The sequence below is a fragment of the Drosophila virilis genome, unplaced genomic scaffold, assembly GCF_030788295.1.
Source record: "Drosophila virilis strain 15010-1051.87 unplaced genomic scaffold, Dvir_AGI_RSII-ME tig00001317, whole genome shotgun sequence".
NCBI classification, from domain to species: domain Eukaryota; kingdom Metazoa; phylum Arthropoda; class Insecta; order Diptera; family Drosophilidae; genus Drosophila; species Drosophila virilis.
In genome coordinates, this window is record NW_027212833.1 from 309,546 (window position 1) to 331,450 (window position 21,905).

Consider the following 21,905-nt stretch of genomic DNA (forward strand, 5'->3'; position numbering starts at 1 on the left):
TCAAAAAGTTCTAATATAGATTTACATAATGCTGAAGCACAGGCTTGATTATATTAAGGTCGCTGAGAAAAAACTTTCAGCAATTAAATTATTAAAGGTTGAAAATTTTCGCGCCCTCATCAGCAAACTTAACTGAAGATGGCAAAATAGATGTCTTAAGCTTAGAATTGTCGAAGTTAAAAAATGTCTTAGGATTATGTGCAAGCTGAAGGCGACAACGGCGAAGGTAATCTACATAGTATATGGATTTTCGAATGGTTTGATCGGTTCGATCGAATGGTTTCCCAGATTCTTAAACTTGATCTCATTAGTTCCCTTGATAACCAGAAAGCCCTCGTTTGGCGATCAAGAGGGACGAATATATCGAAGATCGAGTACAAGGTATGATTAAATAGCTTAATAGCAACCTCAATGTCTGCACAATTGTACTGTAGGGACTAGTTGACATGCAGAATGATCTCATTTAGTTTATGAAAATAAGCCTTACTAAAACAACCGGCACGATCCTAACTCCGATTCCTTGACAGGCACTCGATCTGGTAGATCAATGACCATACCCAGAGTTGGATGAAAAGGGTCTTCAGGAAGTGTAAGTGGGTCAATCCTCAAACATGAAGATCAAATCAAGAGACCTATTTAATGAATTATGCACCTGATTAACCTGCCGTGACATTTTATGAAAACCATCAATAAATTCATTAGGCAATGAGGGACACAGATAGTTTCAATTCAATGGCGATGACCAACATCTGGGATATTTAAGTCCCCAAGAACAGCTAAAAGGTCCCTATCAGTTGCTTGTAAATATATCTGGCGGTAAATTTATTTAGAAGGATGAAATGTCCCTCTCATAAGTAAACATGGATTTTTTCGCCGTTATGTCTGGGCCTTGCATTTTTGCCCTTATAAAAGCTTTTACACCATCCGATGAGAGGTGAGGGGCAAAAATGGAAATAAAAAAATGTTTCTTTGGTGGAACGCCCACTAGAGGCTTCGGCATCACAGGTTGGACGGTGGGAACACTATAAGCTATGGTAACCCCCGCAGTGCAAACTATTGGGCTATAGCACTACTATTGACTACTAGGCTACAGTGCAATCCGCACATTTAGAATGCATGATATTTCCACATAGCCAAAAAGTGTTTTCGATTGACTTGCCATAATTTGCTTTTGAAAACCTTTTCTAAAGCACACAATTTTATGAACCTTTATTATGGGTTTCTACTGTAACAACGCAGCCAAATAATTAAAGAGGGTTTGTTTGAAATTATTAGGAACTTACACAACACTAACAAGCGACGGAAAATATAAATAGATCAAAGCACAAGTTGAAAAGAGGCGCCTGCGCGCGAGCTAGTGGTCTATTAACAGATTACTTTCACACCAAGGGAGACGATATGCACTTAGAAATAAGCAACAACAAGAAGCTTACCCACAAAGCTAGCTACGAAAGCTCACAAACAAAAATGCACATAAGTCATAAGCATGCACTCGTGATAAAAGAAAAATAAGCCGAGAAGGTTTGCAGCAGTACTTACTAGCTATATAAGCTTGTCTTTGATAGGCCACAGAGGCAATTCATTGATTCCAGTAAAATAGTCCCCATATATGATCTAAATGATTACTCAACAACAGTTATGTTTAGTTTTTCGAGAAAAAGAAAAGTAAAAGCAGATATTCAACGGCACTAAATCTAATTCTAAACAAGAAATAGGATATTTAGTTTTTCACAAAAATGAAATGGGCATATATAAGATTTAAGGACTTAGGACCCTGTGAGGTACAATAAATAGAATATCGAGATAGTATACAAATTGGACGAAAAAACAATTAATAAATGTAAGGCATACGTTTTTAGGTCTGCCGGGGCCACCATTCATATCGAAATGTCTCTCTCGTATACCATTGAGACTTAGGAAAAACCCCGAAGTTATTTTAGAAAGAGACATGATGTCCGTTAAAACTTATCTTCACTCTGCTTGGCCAAAAAGCGCGCCACAAAATATGCTAAACCGATAAAAAGAATGTCCTCGGCTCACTAAAGGAGTGTGGGTGTAGGAGTGTAAAACGAGATGTTCAGAATTGCAATCTTTCGACAACTAGATAATGTTATTGCATTCTTTTGTATATTGTTTAACGATATTATATAAAAGTTTTTTGCCGAAAGCAATTAAAGGCTATAAAACAAGTTAACATCCTTGTGCATAGAAGGGAAAGTATAGGAACACCTAAGAATATCGGTTTTTATTAAAGGGAGGGTGGTCTACAAGGACAACTCAAAATATATATGATAAAGATATATCATTAACATTAAATATTGCTTAAAGCCCAATACGACGTGACCTGACTAATTACTCTCATTCAACTATAAATCTATCCTTAAATTATGACATAATTAAGTTCCAGAAAACTATCTGATTATTCCGCACAGTAGCATATGCAAATGCTATAACCTTAAAGGTTATAGCCGCACTCCTGACCTTGATGATATGGTAAGGTCTAAGTTAACAGAAAAACCACTCATTAAAGCGAATAATAGGCAGGTAGATATCAACCATAGATCAAATTAATAAGCACAGTTAATCGAATTTTGGGTGCCACCAAAAAAGAATTTTGTGATAACGCTCATTAATACGAAACCTTACTAACAATAAATAGAATCAATCTACAGTACAGAGTACAGATATTCCTTGTTTCACACGTCGGGGCTAACATCGATTTGGACAGCGATATTATGGCAGAACGCAACAACGAACCGAAGGCGGTAGACGCCTGTAGACAATTGCGCGGCACAGATACATTCTGGTGGAGTATCCCATTGCTGGACTCGGCCCATTGTCATTGATTAAAAGAGCTCGTCAAGGGCGAGGGGAGGAGTTTGTGGTGTATTCATACATATAATACATAACTCAACTTGTAACACTTTGGCGCAAGTACAAATAAATATATCAAGCGCATAGCATAAATATAATCGTATATACGTATGCACATACACATGCTTACACATACAGAGCTGCGCACATACATACACAGATGCCGTGTGGGCAGGCCAAGACAGCGTGAGACCGTTGACCACGGATAGCCGGTGATTTTGCATTTTAGCTGCTTTTAGCTGAGGGCACTTATGAATGAGAACACCCGCTCTCTCTCTGTCTCACTCTCTCTCTTTCTCTCTCTCTCTCTCTCTCTCTCTTTGTAGCTGTTAACCAATAACAGCATAATACTACAACGGTAACTTAATAACTTTGCATGTATTATAATGACATATATTGACAACGACAACGTGATAAACATTACATGGCGACCGTGACAAGTAACAAGTAACAACTAAAACAACGGCAAAAAATAATACAAGCATACATTTCTGAGTGAGTATGGTGTGGCCTAAGTGCATATTATGTCCTCACGCGTCACTTTTGATGAGTACAGGGCGCGCCAACTTCTAGCCAGAGAAACGGCTAACAAAGCAGTTGAGAAAAAAAAAAAAGAAACCAAGAGATCGGCTGCGCATAAAGAAGCGCAAAGCCGAAATTTGCAAAGTATTATATAATAAGACAAGGCCTCCGACTTGGGAGAACGTCAAGAAACTAGCTGACTTCTACGAGGCGGAAGAGCGCAAGTACAAAACACAAGCCGATACACCTGCTCCTCATCCAACAAGAAATTTATTAAAAGCTTATAACAATGATGACGTTTAAATGCCCTGAAGACTGTGCTGGACCACTGTACACCACGGCCTGTGCGATGACCTGCACCGGCAACGCTGACCGCTCCAAGGCAGCCAAATAAGTTAAAGAGGAACAACACGACACCAGCAGCAGCAGAAGAAGCAGCATTAATTAAATTAATTAAATTAATTAAATTGAAATTGTGTGTAGCATTGTAATGACGCCCACTATGTTGTGTGCTTCAAGGCAGAGTACAACCTAAAAAGTTGTATGGTCATTAGAGAGGAGATCACTGCGCTGACCGAAGTAGGCAAATATCAATAAATCAAATACAAAGGCCTTCTGCCTGAATATAATATTAAAAAATGAAATACACAAAAACAAAATTTTTATTCAAAATGCAAACTACTAAGTATTATAATATTATATTACAAAATCAAAGATAAATTATATAAAATATAATGAAATTATAAAATTCATTCACAATTTGCAACAATTTTAAAAATTTAAATTAAAATGGGCTCAAACGGGTCAAAGGTTGAAGAATCATTCGCAAAAGTAATTTGGAGTAATAAATAATAAAAGTAATCGATCATTAAAAAATTTAGATAATATTTCAAATTTTTATCTGCCGTATCTCTTACAGCTGTGAAAAAAATATTTGCACCACAACAATACATTTTGTTCTTGATAAAAACATGCGAATACTGTTCCCATTTTTTTGAAAATTGATTTGATAAACAAAAACAGTGTAAGCGTTCTTCAAATTTCTGTCTATATTTCTTTTTGGGTATTTTAAGAAAAACGAACCCGAAAATCCCGAAAAAATAGCACCATTAGCCCTTTTCTTAATGAAATTTCGTTAAAAAATTTAAGAATCATCATTACAAAGGAACGTGGAAAGCACTGCACTAAAGAGAAGCGTGATATTTTCAAAAAACTGATATTGAACGGAAAAACTTATAGAGAAGTGGAAGGATGCTCTAATAAAATTATTAAAAACGACTTACACAAATAAAAATAATTTTAAGACGCGGACGATGACGATCTAAGACCCCTTCATGTCAAAAGACTCATTTGTCAGAACACGAAGGATCCCTTCTATCCTGCTACCGAGCTTAAAAAATACCTTAATCAAAAGTGACGGCACAAACAGTTCGCTAATATCTTAGGCATCATATTCTAAAAGACTGCAAACCAAGAAAGGTTCCACTTAGAAAGGCGAACCCTATTACTAAGCGCATGAAGTTTGCCAGGTAGCATGCGAATTGGATATCCCAACAATGGAGAAATATTCTATGGTCAGATCAGTCCAAAGTGGTTGTTTGGTGGAAAGGGTTTTCGATCATAGTCAGACGTCCAAGGAACACAGAATACAAGCTCCAGTACAACCCAAAACCCATTAGGCATGGAGGGTGTAGTGTAGTGGGCCTGCTTTTGCCTCTATGGATTAAGTCCAATAAATTGGATAAAACCAACATGCATCAGCACCTCTATGTGAATATCATGGAGACAGTTATGCTACCCATTGCAAAATACGAAATGCCCCGCGTACAGGTGTTTAAACAGGACAGAGCCCCACACACCAGTATAAAAGCAAAGAATGGTTCAGGCCAATTGTATATCGCTAGCATTGAAGGTGTATGCAATGCATACAATAAAAACTAAGAAACGCTAAATTAGTAGATCAGACACTGTTGAAATATATTAAAATAAAATTTAAAGGTCATGGAATGCACTATACGAATGAAAAATATTAATGACTTCAAAGATCACCTTGGCAAGTCACATAAGTGAGAACATATAGAATCCAGCATGCCAGACCAGGTAGCCGTAGATAGGGAAATTGTAAGATAAGTTTCGTCTGAATTTGACGGTTAAAGTCATAAAGTCAAAACTAATTAGCAGCCTACTATTCAAATGCAAATACGACACAACGTTCTCCGGCATTATTAATAAATTAAAAGGTTGCGTCTAAGGTGAATCCACTGACGTGATTAAGGTAAAACTGTCAAACGCCATACAAAAAGGACAAAACTGCAGCTCAATATAATGCTGAAATTGATAACTTGCGTAAACAATTCGAAGCAGCTTATACTGACGATGGCCTAGGCCAGGATAATGCAGAGAAATTCTCGACCAAAGTCGATATCTGCAATAACCCAAAATTGTTAATCATATTGCTTTTCATATTGAAACGCTTCACATAATACTAGAAACTTCAACACATTTAATGATGCAATGGGAAAATACTTATATTCATTGCAGCACTGGAATCTCGGTATTTATAACACAAATTACACTAACAATAACAATAACAATGGCATAGGACAGTTTAGAGAAAATGCCAGTGGTTACAAACGAGGAAGAAATAATACCAGCCAAGGCAACAACCACGCCAAGAACAACCGAAATAACAATGTTCGAATTACTCAAGATAGTTCGGAAAACCAGCAAGTCGTTTTAGATAATCACAATAAGAAATAAATAAAACTGTACACACTATCAATCTAAACTTCAGTATCTTTATTTAAATAAATAATGAAAAAAACAGGCAAAGCATTTACTCTATTGCGCTATTACTGAGGAACACAAATCCCTATGAAAACAAAATATTGATATATTTGAAAATGTTAATGCAAACATATCAGCCCAAATATCTGGAATTGGTGAAGGTTCAGTTTTTGGTAAAGGTTAAGCATTCGTAGAATTATCTACCGGAAAGTATAACATTCCACATGCAATTTACCAATAATTCACACTTGTAATAATAAGGCCACGATACTTCCAGGTCGTTCTGAGCGGACTACGCCAAATTAAAATTCATTCACCAGAATAGAATATTTTCATTCCAAATCAAGAAATTGATAAAGGAATCCACATCGGAAATACAATTTCCAATAATCACCATACTTTTGTCCGAATATTAGACTCCACAATTTCATTAAAAATAATAAACCTTATTGACATTAAAATAGAAAAACTAAGTGAGTCCATGAATTTAGCAAAGAACGCTAAGAAACAGCGATGAAAAAACTAAAAAATAAAAAAAAGAAAAGGAAAGAAAAAAGAATACTGCTTCTCAGTCCAACTTATATGACGTCATCAACAATGTACGAAAAATAGTGACCACTTAACAAATATATTATGCCTTTTGGGGCTTGGCAAAAAGATTGTTGCAAGAATTGACCCTTCGGTACCACTTGAATGAATGCCAGGCGGAAGCAATACATTCCCTCATTGGTGGGAGTTGAGGCCGGTCTAAAACCTCATAAAAAGCTATGAGCTGGTTGAAACGCAACTCCACGTCGAGCAAAGATCATAAAGCAAAGAGTATAAACTACAACAAAAAAGTCAGGATGGGACAAGTTCCCAAGGCTCCTTGCTACCCGTGGTACCAAATTTACATATAGTTTGTTCGACTGCCGTAGATGTATACTACCCAGTTTAGTACCCACCGGCCTATGTCTAAGTCGGCCTATGTCTAAGTCGTCCTAACGTTTTCGCCGTTTGAATTAGCTGGTTGTCTGAATCAACCTCGGACAATCACCCAGGGTCACCACGAAGAGGCCACTAATAATTATATGTGGGGCAAAATGTGTCTTCGAGTCCACTTGACTAATGATTTACGAAATTCGCAACATATCCTTCTACATCGGTCCATTAAACCACGCATGGAAACAGACAGTCGGCTGTCGATACCGATCAAGAATATATATACATCATGGGGTAGGAGATGTCTCCTTGCTACCGCCACTCTTTAACAGCCACACCATACCAGCCAAAAAAAAACATTATTTCTTTGGTATGATTCAAACTCGCAACAGAACGCTCTACTTGCCACCGCCTCTACTCTAACTGAGTCTTAATGAAAAAAAAAACCGAATTAAAATGCCAGGACAGAAAAAAATAAAATCGATATTGCAATGCTGTTGATAGAATTCAAAATAGACGCGCATGAATGTGTGATGTGTGGTATATATATTAAGTATCTCTTATTGTATGCCCATCGTCACCTCCCCGATACCGACAAAAGGCTATAAGTCAAGTTAATAACCCATCTTGTATTGCCCACCAATATAAGCTACTATTTAAAGGCAATTGGCGTTTTAAGTGTTTGGTGTTGGCATAAAAGGGCTCAGGGAATCCCCTAGTCGGGAGCTCCCGACTAATACATTTTACTTGTTAAGTATTTCACAGAATATAATTTTGTTCTTCTTTTTTTAAATAGTGTGGATATGCGTGCTGGAATGTCAAAAGCTCCAAGACGATGGTCCGACGATGTGGTCTTTGGTGAAAGAGCATTTTTTTCTTTCGAAAATGAGCCTGGAAAACTTTCCATTGAAAGCGTCCATGCAAATGACTCTGGAATATATAGGTGTCGAGTGGATTTCTTAAGGGCACAAACGTATAACACCCGAATAATGCTTAATGTGATTAGTAAGTGCAACAATATTTTCTTTTGAAATAAAGTTCTTAATCTTTCAAATGTAATATTATTCTTTTAAAGCCTGTGTCCACTGAACAGAATTCTTACACAATTTTGAAAATGTCACATTATTGCAAAATGAGTAAAATGCGGCCTGTGCGTTTTCCCTTAAGAAAACACATTTCACACATTTTTCAAAAATGTCACATTTTTAAAAATGTGTAAATTTGCCCCAAACATGTTGTATTTTTTGCGGTGATTAATCGAGACTTACTTCGAGATCCCATTTTTTGAGTTTTGGAAGAAAAACTTTGCGGCGCTTATGGAAATTAAAGTAACCTGATCAGCTGTTTATTTAGACAAACGGTACTTTTCCCACTTACATGTCACCGAGAGACACCAATATGTGAAATTGTTTGAAGTTTATAATCACATACTTTTATAAAAAAAAAAAAATTTGAGCTCAAAACTTCCATTAGCAAACATTGCTCAAAACAGTTATAAATGTGATATAACATGATGTGATATAACAGAGGGGAGATCATTTATAACAAGATTAAAGAGTAAAGGTCGAAGATGACTACATTGAGGAACACCAAAACTAACGTGAAGCTGTTTAGAGGTAGTCAGCTTCACCATTACTCTTTGGGTCCAACCTTTTAAAAAAGAATTAATACTAAGCAAGTTAAAAAAGTAAAACATCAATGTGATCAGAGTCAAATTCCTTACTGAAGTCAGTGTAAATGACATCAATTTGCATTTTCGAAAGGAAAGCATCATTTACCAAGGAGTAAACTCAAGCAGATTGGTCGTAGTTGAGTGATTTTTTTGGAATCCATGTTGAACAGGGGAAACAGCTGATTTGAAGAAATGCTGCAAATTGAAAGTGATATTTTTTTTAAATAATATATGAATAGCGGAACAATTTTGCAATGCCCCTGCAATTTTGTATATCAGACTTCCATCGTTCTTGTGGAGAGGAATGATATAGGATTCTTTCCAACGAAATGGAAAGACAAAAGATTCAAGGTATAGAATTAAATGCTTTAGCAATAGATAAAGCAGGGAAGAGCTACACTCCTTGAGTAGAAAACTTGGAATATTGTCAGGTTCAGAAGAGTCGAAGATGTTAAAGAATATATTGCTAAAAGGATAAAGGAATTTGAAATAATAGGAGGAGGTATAGTAATAGAGGAAGTAATGTATTAGGGTACGAATTATTATTATTAGGACAGACTGAAGAGTAAGTTGATTGGAAAAAATTAGCAAAGAGGTTAGCAGAATCAGAGTCATTGCTAGCTTTGTCCATCCCGATAGAAAAAGAAGATGGCAAACTTGAAGACTTACGCTTAAAACTGTCTCGGATTTTGCTTTTTGAAACGAATTAGACAATTCTCAATGCATTGAGAATTCAGAAGAAAAAATCCGACTTGGATACGGAATATTTATCCAAGTCTGTACACGAACCAGACTTTTTAAACTTTTTAAAATATTTAGATTTTAAATTTTTTTGATTTGACAATCTGGGAGTAAGTAGTAGTAGCTTTGAAGTAGTAGTCGAAGGAATTGACTTGGGAATACCCATATCTAAGAGGGAGTCTGGGATGTTGATTCAGCAATGAATAAATTCCTGTGTGAATGCAACGGCGAGACAGTTTGGGTGATGACCAGGAAATGAGAGAATAACAATTGAATATTGAACCTCTAAAGTAGGATCATATACATCCTCAGGAAGAGATAAGGGAGAGGACCTAGACACATTAGAAATTAGTTAGTCGTAAATGAATACAAAGCCAAGTGTGCTATTCAAACGATTAGAAATTTAGTTGATTTGAAACAACCGAATATCTAGCATGCAATCTATGCAGTGCTGAAATTAAAAGCACCCAACACCATAAATAGGTCATTATCACGCACAAGTGAAGAAACTTCTATAATACAAGAAATATTTTTCATATAAACTTGAATATCAGAAGAAGGTGGAACATAAGAGCCTGTAATATAGAAATTTCGTGTATAAAAAGATACCTTAACTGTGACAATCTGACAGCGTCAGTAAGCGTACTAAAACAGAAAAGTTCGACCGCCTCAACGCGGCCGATCATTTCTATGCAAAATAAAACTGTTGGAAAAAACCTCAAAATCAGATATGGTTGAATTTATCCATGTTTTTGCAAGTGCGATTATATGCGAATCGAAGAAAATGCTGGCCATGAAAAGGTTTTTTACAGACTTGATAAGAAACGAAGTTAGTTTTTTGAAACAGAAATGGTACCCTGTATTGAAGGGACTGGAAGGGTGACAGGCTGGTAACACTTTTTATACCCTGAACCCATTAAAAGTGGTTAAAACGGGTATAATGTCTTTGTTCAAATTTAAATGTATGTTACAGGCAGAAGGAAACATCTCTGACTCCATTAAGTATTTATATTCTTGATCAGCATTAATAGCAAAGTCGATCTAGCCATGTCCGTCCGTCTGTCCGTCCGTCCGTCTGTCCGTATAAGAGCTAGAGACTTGAAATTTAAACTCTAGGTCTTCCTAGTGGCTGTACAGATCGAGTTGGTTTTCGATAACGGCAACATTTAACTGGCTGTTCCTACAACTAAGACGGACTTTAAGCCGCGTCTGAGCGACAGCCGAGATTTTTGTTCTACTGAGTTTCTAGGAAACTGGGAAATGCGGGCCTTTTTTTCGTCAAATCGACGACCAGGCAACGGTTTCATAGACTCGAAAAACGGCTTACATGATAGAACGCATTAAAAAGATATGAAAAAGTAATTCCACTGTTTGCGATCACGCAACGAACCGAACGAACTTATTGCCAATGACCGCATTGAAAATTATGTGTGCTTGTGTGGCCAACCACATGGCTGATAGCTTGGGCAGTGCTACGTTTTTTCCGGAATCCAAACTGATGATCAGATAGCGCTTGCCGTTCTACAAATACAGCACGACGCTGTCTGTTACAAATGATCGCCTGGAACAGTTGCCAACCACGCTTAGCCACTATTAGCTTCAGCGCTTTTGTTGGAGGTTCGTCGGGTATTGTGGCTCTGTTTGGTTGTATCCGAGCCGAGCCTGTATGACCTCCTCCGCGTCCGTCCATTTTACAGTCGACATTGCAGTGCAGCGTTGGTTGCGAAGGGGAAAAGCCTGTTGACGATTGCTCCTAGCTGGACCTCGCTTGTGGGCATTGGCGTCCTGCTCATTCTTCCCATGACCGATTTGTAGGCTGCTCCAAAGGGTTGCGCGTCGGCTTCGGCGCATAAGCTCTTCTACGACGTGTCCTTGCTGCGATTGATGGCCTTCTTAAGTGCGGCAATTGCTTCTCCTGTGTGCTCGTTGGTAGCTTCTAATGGCTCTGTGGCATTTTCTCCTGGCCCTCTCTAATTCCTGGTTCCACCAGTGAACAGGTCTACGCCCGTTTATCCGCCTTCTTTCTTTAAGCATGGCTGCGTTGTATGCCTCCTCTAATGTTTTACCTATACGGTTTGTACAGTGGTTGTCATCTCCACTGGCCGGGAGTTGCATGTTGTCGACCATTATCAACAGCGCTTCTGGGCAGACCGTCGTGGCTCCATGTTCAGAGCTGGCGGTATTGATCATTGGGCTGGACGGCGAAGTGGCTTATTATCGTCTGGTGATCTCACATCATCCAAGACGCGAGTCGCGCCAGGCATAGGCTTGCAAAGGTCAAGTTTATAATAGATTTCCTGCCTGCTTTGTTGAATATTTGCCTGTTGCCAAAGTTGAGAAGTGTTAATTTGAGGGCTGCACACGCGACTAGCAGAAAACGCTCACATTGACTTGTCTTGCTGTTTCCCCATTTAACTGCCCACGCATCAAAATCGCCCGCTATGATTACAGGTGAACGGGTTCTTCCATCGTGCGTGATATAGCAGCTATACACATGAACTCTTCTACATTTGTCACTAGTATATCCGGTTGCTGCTTTCCTGTATGTAATTTGTGCTGGTGCTCAGCTCCAAATTGCTGCGCCACCGTCATTGCTCTGGGTCCAGATGCCATCGTGCTTGGGCTGGTATGGCTCTCTGACAATGGCTAGATCAGCAATCTCTTCCCGTGTTGTTTGGTAGAGTAGCTCCTGAGTCGCTCTGTTGTTTTTTGTGATCCCGCGTTTATTCGCATTTAGCTGGTGTGGCTTGCTCTTAGCTGTTAGCGTCAGCGTTCTAGTAAGAGCTGGCATCGCGGTCCCCTTTCGGCAGGACTGATTCAGGGGATCTTTGCACTGCAATCTCACTTTAGTTGATGGATGCTTTGTGTAGAGCGTATAACTGCTCAGTCTAAACTTACTCCGCTCTCCGTCTGTTGCGCTCAACTCTCCTGAGTTCCAGCATTACTTCTGCTGCGTAGGTGCTGGCTCCGTCCCACATTTTTGCGGTCTCTAGCATGTTCCTGACCAGGTTGCCCACCGTGATAGGTCTGCCCATGCTGTCCTGTCTGTTCGCTGAGAGCCGTCCACACTCAGGGATGATGTGGTTCTTGTGGTTCATCTGGTTCTTGTCTTCGCTACGCAGTTTTGCAGTTGGTCCTATAGTACAGATCAGCTGTTTGTAAACTGCATTAGTCAACACTACTAACAGCTGTTAGAGTGAATGCAACCAATTGCTCAAATAGCTTCGCGGGACGGATACTGAATTTGAGTGGTAAACTCACAAAAAAATGCGCAAAACACACCAAGGAGACGCCTCCGCTCCCCTCGCCGGGATTGTGGAGCTATAGACGCCGCCCCTGAGAAAAACGTTCTGTACGGGCTTCGCAGTGAGGACCGCCGCGCACTTTTTGGTGATTTGGGCCTATGCCACAGTTCACTGTGCTCGTGCACTAACAACAATTAAAACAACAATTTTTGCACGAAAACCACTGGTTTGCTTATTTACATACGGATCAGTTAAAAACGCGTCCGCACTCTAGGATAACAAATCTGTGGCACCTATGTGTATGTGCATGTGTATGTGTATGAGTTTTATTTGTTTGTTTACGGCACGGAGTATGCACGAATTGCTGACTCCGTCAGCACCTACGGACTACACTCAACGTCTACGGACTACACTTCGTCTACCGACACCTACTGCACCAGCTCCGTAGGGAGAGCAGTGTCTCAACTATAACATGGGCTGCGGATCTTTTTCATAACGACCTTGTATGCCGTGCCCCACGGGTTTACATCGGCCTCATCGCACATTTGCTAGAAGCAGATGGATTTGCTTTGTTTGAGGTCTATAATAGAGCCTCTACCGGCCTTAAAATACGTGAGCTCCTGTTCCTGTTCCGCAGCAGTTCCCAGCTTGGGAGTGCGTAGCAACTGTAAACGGTGATTCCATTTATTTTCGCTCTCACGAATCCATCCTGCTCTGCTCTGACTTCCTGGAGCGGTGATTTGAGGGACCAAATGGCCGCTTTTCCGCATTAACTTGCCACATCTCGTAATAGGCTTGTATGGCTCGCAGATTATTGCGACGTCCGTATTTCTCTCCTGTATTGATTGCGTCAGGCCCTGAGCAGCCTCGCAGTGGTTGAAGTTCGGATGTGGCCACTTCATTTTCTGTCGGCACCGATTCGATCTGTCTAGTTCACTTTTGCAGTATCTTGCAAGGTGTCCGAACTCGAGGCATCTGAAACATCTGGTGATATTGATCCGTTCACGGATTCTTCAGTTGACCCAGCCCACTTTCAGAAAACCTACTGAGAGGACCTTTTTCGCACTTCCCGCTGGCAGTCTTCTCGTCGCCGTCTGTGTTTGGCCGTACGCCTTTCGGAGGCTGATATTCTCAGAGGCTATGTCCAGTATTTGGATTTGACCCCTCAGCGCCTCACAGATATCCTCCCTAGTCGTGACTTCGTCCAGGTCTTTGCACTCAACGGTCACTCGGTGGGACAGCGTCTGGACCTCTGCATTTTCGCCTAACATTTTGCCTACCAGGTTTCCAAATGCTATGGTACTCTCCCGAGTTGCAAAGCTGAAGTAGTGGGTCTCCTTTTTGTGTCGTCCTTATTCTTGTCACCGCTGCCGAGCTCGCCCAGTTTTTCGTCCGCTTTAACTTTCCTCAGTATCTCTTAGTAGCTCGCTTCGCCTTTGCCGAGATGACTATAGCATCCGGTCGCGCCTTTTCCTTGAGCAATCCCTTGCATTTTTTCCTGGTCACCTTCTTCCTTTTCTGCTCCTTCCACTTACCGCCATCAGCTGTGGAGCTCGGTGTCTCCTGCGCCGTTGATACGGTAGCCTGGCTACCGAATGGTCCTCGGAATCGGCTGTTTGTGGCGTCCGTGTTGTGGCCTGCTTCCGCTTGCCGTCTTCGAGCATGTCTACTAGCTTTGATATCTCTTGCCCGAGTTCTCGAAGTGCTGAGCTGCTCTGAGTTGCCGTCGTTTGGTCCCGCTCAGTGTTCGTCTCTGCAGGTACGGCTGTTATAGTACCTAGTGGTGATCTCGCAATTCTGCTGCTCTTTGCAAAAGCATCCCAGCTCTCCTTTGTTTGTGGAGGTTTTGTTGTACTCATTTTTTTTTGGGTCCCAACTCCTAAGCCGTTGCCCTTGGAAGTTGTACAGTCGCCATACGAGGGTTGACACCCGCCACATCCGCGTTAATCAGGAATATTACATCTCAACGTTTACTACCAACCAAATGGCGACGATTCGAGGTACGTGCTAGAAGATTTGATATGTTATCACGGGACGGGGGCGGTAACATCATTAATTTACCAGTCATTTTGGCCAGATTTCACTCCGCTTAATAAGATGCTACAATACTGTCAGCCGTCAGCCCAGGGGTCGTTTTGTCGTGTAGGGTTGTCCAGAGTTTGCAACGTAAGACGTTACTGGTTCCAGTCTTAGCCGCCTGGGTATGTGTATGTGTATATGTGTGTGTATGTGTATGTGTATGTGTATGTGTATGTGTATGTGTATGTGTATGTGTATGTGTATGTGTATGTGTATGTGTATGTGTATGTGTATGTGTATGTGTATGTGTATGTGTATGTGTATGTGTATGTGTATGTGTATGTGTATGTGTATGTGTATGTGTATGTGTATGTGTATGTGTATGTGTATGTGTATGTGTATGTGTATGTGTATGTGTATGTGTATGTGTATGTGCATGTGTATGTGTATGTGTATGTGTATGTGTATGTGAATGTGTATGTGTATGTGTATGTGTATGTGTATGTGTATGTGTTTTTTTTTTTTTGTTTTTTTTGTTTTTTTTTTTTTTTTTTTATTTTGGAAGAAAAGAAAATAACGGCTTAACATTTTACAAGGGGGAACTAAGACTAACAAAGAAGGAAAGGGTATTTTGTGGGGAGTAGAAAGTTGTAACCCGCTCCTGCGGGACAACCGCAAAGTACTACTTCGCAGGGCGGGGTACGGCTGTATATCAGCCGCTCATCAGTCGATGCCGCGTCGGATCCTCTCCTGTCGTCGCAGCTCCTTCATTATAGCCGATGCCATGTTAGCAACGGCTGTCCATCCATTTTCAGTGGCCACCATTCGCGTCACGAGATTCTCCGGAGACAAATCATTTCTGCCCGCCGTCGCTTTGTCTCGCTCGCGACTATAGAGTGGGCAGTAGAACAATGCGTGCTCCGCGTCCTCAATCACACCGTACCCACAGTGCTCGCAAAAGGGGTCGTCCTCATGATTAAACCTGTGCAGGTACGCTTTAAAGCAGCCATGCCCAGTAAATATTTGTGCCAGGTAGTGGTCTACGTCGCCGTGTCGCCGCTGTAGCCAAAGCTTCAGGTTTGGGATTAGTCTGTGGGTCCATCTGCCACTTGAGCTCGCATCCCATTTGCTTTGCCATTGATCGATGGTGTTATCCCTCAGTTGCCTGTTGGTGGTTGCCCCACTTTGCCTTTCGGCAGCCATCAGGCCGAGTGGGATCATGCCTGCCAGTACTAAGGCCGCGTCTTCCGATACAGTGCGGAAGCAGGTGGCTACACGCAATGCACATCGTCGGTATGCAGCATTGCATCCTCGGCTGTAAGATGCAACCTCCATTGCGGGGGCCCATATGTTGGATCCGTAGAGGAGTGTGGACGTCACCACTCCAGCGATTAGCCTTCTGCTCCTCTGCCTTGGTCCTTTGGTGTTCGCCAACATTCGGCTAATGGCTGTTGTAACACTGGCCGCTTTGTGGCTAATATACTCCAGGTGCTGTTTATACGACAGTCTGTGGTCTATCATGACGCCCAGGTATTTGATGGCGGGCTTGGACTTAATGATAGCACTGCCAACGCGCAACGATGTCGTCTCAACTATCTTTCTGCTGCTTATTAAGACTGCCTCCGACTTCTGCTCCGCTAGCGTGAGTCCGTTCTGGGATAGCCAGTCAATTATCCTGTCGATGGCTGCACTGCTCCTAAGAGTGACCTCATCGAGTTTCTTCGCCACAGTAACAACAGCGATGTCATCGGCGAAACCAATGATTGTGTTGCCCTCTGGTAGGCAAAGGCGCAGTACTCCGTCGTACATGACGTTCCACAGTAGCGGCCCGAGAACAGAGCCCTGAGGAACGCCTCCAGTTACCCTGTACTGTCGTTGGCCGTCTTCTGTGTCGTAATTTAGCACTCTGTCCTGGAAGTAGCTGGTCACTAACTTTATTAGTTGGCTCGGGATGTGTCTGGCCGTTAGCGCTTCTAGTATTTTTGTCCAATTGGCTGAGTTGAACGCGTTCCTGACATCCAACGTACAGACTAGGCAGTACTGTTTGGTGCCACCTGTCCATCTTGTGCCTTGGATAGCGTCTTCTGCTAGTTCAGCCACGGCCCTGATGGCATCCGTGGTGCTCCTGTGTTTCCTGAAGCCGAATTGTCGTTCAGACAGACCGCGCACTTCAGCAAGCTTGCATTCTAGGCGATTGCATATTATCCGCTCAAATATTTTTCCCATCGTGTCCAGCATACACAGGGGGTGGTATGAGGAGGGATCATCTAGTTCCTTGCCGGGCTTCGGGATGAGCACAAGTCGCTGGAGTTTCCATCTTCGTGGTACTGTGCATTCCGCTATACATTGATTGTACAACTCCACGAAGCTTCTGGGCTGTGCAGTAATGACAGCTTTTATTACCCCGTTCGGTATTCCGTCTGGTCCAGGAGATTTGTCCGCCTTTAGCTTCGCAGCAATGCTCAGTACCTCATTGGTCGGTGGGTGCACAGTCGTTTATTCCGTTTGCTGGTAGTTGCGGTGCAATTCCAGGTGTCTGTCGAGGAAAGAGCGTTAGGACTATTTGTTTGAGCTGTTCCGGGTTTGTTGGCATTGGTTGCCTGTGTATGTGTATGTGTATGTGTATGTGTATGTGTATGTGTATGTGTATGTGTATGTGTATGTGTATTTTTTTTTGTATTCAGCTTATTTATGCTTGGTTATTTATATTAGGTTATAGTTGGGGTATTGTTTAGGTAGCGTGGATTGCCTGCGGAACAGCCGCGAAGCATTGCTTCACAGGCATGTTCTTGCTACCTAAATATCCGTGGTTCTCCGTCTGCTGCGTTCAACTCTCCTTAGTTTTCGCATTACTTCTGCTGCGAAGGTGCTGGCAGCGTCCCACTATTGTGCGGTCTCTATCATGCTCGTGACCAGGTTGTCCACCGTGATAGGTCTGTCCATGATGTCCTCCAGTTCCTGTCTGTTCGCTGCGAAACGTCCACACTCGAATATGACGTGATTGGCGTCCTCTATGATCCCTCTGCCGCACCAAGAACACTCGTCTGTGTTGTCGTGGCCGAATCGCTTTAAGTAGCTCCTGAAGCATCCGTGGCCTGATAGGAGCTGCGTTAAATATAAATTAGTATTGCCATACTTGCGATTTGTCCAGGCTTCCAAGTTTGGGATAAGCCTATGCGTCCAGCGTCCTTTAGATGCGCGATCCCAGCGTGCTTGCCATCGTGCTACGCTCTGCATCCTTGCCTCAGTGCGAATCGAGTTTGCTGTGTTGCTTCCATCGTGGGCTCTATAGCAAACTATAGCTTCTGTTGCCAGATCGTTTAGCGGGACCATTGCTGCGATAACCAGCGCCGCTTCGTCCGATACCGTCCGGAATGCGCAGCTGACCCGTAGAGTGCTTAGGCGATATATAGAGTGTACGCCCCGGTTGTAGCTGGGAGCAGCCATAGCTCTGCTCCAGATGGGGGACGCGTACATTATTACCGCTCGGTTTACGGTCATAAGGAGACGGCGCCTCTGCTGTTTCGGTCCCCGTGTGTTCAGCATAATCCTGGATAGCGCTCGACAGGACTCTGCTGCTTTCTTGTGCACGTGCTCCAATTGCTCTTTGAACGACATTCTTGTGTCTAGCATGACACCCAGGTACTTTAGCGCCCTTGCTGATTCTATGGTCGCACTGCCGACTCTTATGTGCGCTTTTTCCACTCTTTTTCGACTGCTGACTAACACCGCTTCTTCTTTTGTGAGCAGCCAGCTTGAGTCCAGCTGCTGCCAGCCATTGGTGCACACGGTCAATACTGTGGTTGCACGATTCCTCTACGTCCTTCAATTCCTTGCCGACGACTACAAGGGCCACGTCGTCCGCGAAGCCGATGATACTTGTATCGATCGGGAGTTCCAGTCGGAGGATGCCATCGTACATGATGTTCCAGAGGAGGGGTCCTAGAACTGAGCCTTGGGGCACTCTAGCGGAAACTTGATGTGTAGTGGGGCCGTCTGCGGTGTCGTATTGCAGCAGTCTTCCAGTGAAGTAGCTGCGTATCGTCTCCTGAAGATAATATGGGACGCGGAACGTTGACAATGCATCCAACATTCTGTCCCACCTGGCCTTGTTAAAGGCGTTTTTAACATCCAGCGTGACGATGAGGCAGTACTTTTTTGTGCCGCTTTTCCATCTCGATCCTTGGATGGCGTTTGTTGCTATCCCGACCACTTTCTCCAGAGCGTCTATTGAAGACTTTGCCTTGGTGAAACCAAATTGGTTTTGGGACAGGCCACCATTGTTGTCGACAGCTACCTGAAGCCTGTTGCAGATTGACTTTTCCAGCACTTTGCCTAACGTGTCCAGGAGGCAAATCGGCCTGTATGACGATGGGTCGTCGGGCGGCTTACCAGGCTTCGGTAATAAAACTAGCATTTGGAGTTTCCATATTGTGGGGAAAGTTCTCTCCATTAGGCACATGTTAAAAAGCTGCACGAGCTGCGCGGGCTGCAAGGACATGGCTAGTTTCAGTGCTAGGTTGGGGATTCCGTCCGGACCCGGTGCCTTACTGGGCTTTAGGCTTCTGGCGATCGTCAGCACCTCTTCGACTGAGACTTCGTCGATGAGAGACGGCATGGCTGCTACGTGGCTCGATGGTATGGCTTGCGTGTGTAATACGTCGGGTCTGATTGTGAATAGCGTTTCCACAATCAACTTCAGCTCACTTGGGTCAGAAGGCTGCGCTTGTTTGCCGGCGTAGAGTGTTTTAACGACAGTTTTGTACGCCTTGCCCCAAGGATCATATTCGGCTAAGTCGCATAGCTCCAGGAAACATTCTCGTTTGCTATCTCTTATGGACTTTTTTAGCATTTTTCTGGCACTCTGATACCTTAGCTGCTCTTCGGCATAGTTGGGTCTACCTCGGGCTCGCTGGTATCTCCTCCTGGCTTGGATGCAGTTCCGCCGTGCTTCGGCAATATTTTCGTTCCACCAGTACGTGGGTACATGGTGGCGCCGAAACGTTTTCCGGGTTTGCATGCTCTCGTCACAGGCACGCGATAGCTGGCATGCCATTTGGGAGGCTCTTCTCTCTGCGTTGCCGGCAGTGACAAGCGAGTGGACTGCATTCGAAAAGGCCACGGGGTCGAAAGTACCCAGGCGGTAAGCTTTCCGACTTAGGCTTCTAGTGGTGGCTGCAGTTCCTTCACCAATCGTGCATATTATTGCGGATGGTCGCTTGCGGTGTATAAGTCGCTTAGTTGCCATTTTGTTGCGCTAAAAAGTGACGAGTTTACGAAAGTAAGATCGATTATGGATCCGATACCACCTCGAGTGAAGGTATTTTCCGAGACGAAGTTTAGCAGGGCTATATCTAGGGCTGCGAAGCTTTCCAACAGGGCACGACCTCCTGCTTGGCTGCCCCATTCCACTGCCGAGGCGTTGAAGTCACCAGCAATAATGACCTTCCGCCCCCTTGCGTCATATACTAATGCATCTAATGCAGCTGTAAATTCGCAGAGCTGCATGCTTGGTAGCAGTTGTATATCCACAGGCTGCCGTATTGTGCGCGAGCAAACCCAGTAAAGGACTTTGTTTTTGTTAGCGATGTCGATGGATCGCCACATACCCAGAGCGCAGCTTTTCCATCCTGATCCTCGGTCCATATTCTCGGGCAGTTGGTTTCTCGGTGGTGGGGTTCGCTGATAATGGCAATATCAATTCCTTAGTCGCCAGCTTATCCAGGTCCGTGATCTCAACCTGGGACGTCATCGGTCACGGTCACCCAACGCCTTTCCCACAGCTTCTTGAAGCTCATCCGCGGAGTGCTCCGGCTTCCTATTGGGGCGCAGCAGAAGATCGCCCTTGCTCTGTTCCGCGACCTTTTGCTCCTTTTTGCACTGGGCCTGTAGTGAGCACCGATATCGGGTTCTTTGCCTGTTCATTCTCCAAAGCTTAAATGCTTAGCGAGAACAGCGTAAGCCCGAAAGTATGCTGTACTTTCTCCCAGTTACAGCTTATCACCTTGTTGGTATCTCCGCTACGCAGTTTGGCAGCTGGCTCTATAGTGCAGATCAGCTGGTTGTGAACTGCGCTATCCAACACTACTATATCTACAGCTGGCTCTATAGTGCAGATCAGATGGTTGTGAACTGCGCTAGCCAACACTACTAACAGCTGTTAGAGTGAATGCAACCAACTGCACAAATACCTTTGCGAGATGGCTAATACAATTGAGTGGTAAAACTCACAAAAGCGCACAAACACCCCAAGTAGACGCCTCCACTCCCCTCGCCTGGATCGTGGAACTGTAGACGCCACCCCAGGAATGGTCTGCACGGGCTTCGCAGTGACTACCACCACGCACCTTTTGGTGTTTTAGGCCTGTCTCGGTTCCCTGCACACGTGCACTAACTTCACTTTAATTTCACAGGTTTATTTGTTTAGTTTCACGGAGCAGTAACAAATCGCGTCCGCACTCTATGAAAACCTTTGTCACTGTATGTGTATGTGTATGTGTATGTGTATGTGTATGTGTATGTGTATGTGTATGTGTATGTGTATGTGTATGTGTATGTGTATGTGTATGTGTATGTGTATGTGTATGTGTATGTGTATGTGTATGTGTATGTGTATGTGTATGTGTATGTGTATGTGTATTTTTTTTTTTGTATTCAGTTTATTTTGCTTAGTTATTTAGCTTAGGTTATAGTTGGGGTATTGTTTAGGTAGCGTGGATTGCCTGCGGAACGGCCGCGAAGCATTGCTTCACAGGCATGTTCTTGCTACCTAAATATCCGCGGTTCTCCGTCTGCTGCGCTCAACTCTCCTGAGTTCTCGCATTACTTCTGCTGCGAAGGTGGTGGCAGCGTCCCACTTATGTGCGGTCGCTATCATGCTCGTGACCAGGTTGTCCACCGTGATAGGTCTGCCCATGATATCCTCCAGTTCCTGTCTGTTCGCTGCGAAACGTCCACACTCGAATATGACGTGATTGGCGTCCTCTATGATCCCTCTGCCGCACCAAGAACACTCGTCTGTGTTGTCGTGGCCGAATCGCTTTAAGTAGCTCCTGAAGCATCCGTGGCCTGATAGGAGCTGCGTTAAATAAAAATTAGTATTGCCATACTTGCGATTTGTCCAG

The 21,905-nt window shown here is 43.1% G+C and overlaps 1 protein-coding gene across 6 annotated transcripts in view; it reads left to right on the forward strand.

The window, feature by feature from the left end:
* Positions 1-21,905, forward strand: part of LOC138911529 (lachesin-like) — a 202,912-nt gene that overhangs the window by 79,960 nt on the left and 101,047 nt on the right. For all 6 annotated transcript variants that reach the window (XM_070210854.1, XM_070210855.1, XM_070210857.1 and 3 more), the window contains one exon: positions 7,901-8,109. In XM_070210854.1, the coding sequence (XP_070066955.1) occupies positions 7,901-8,109 (209 nt within the window). The remainder of the gene's footprint in view (positions 1-7,900; positions 8,110-21,905) is intronic.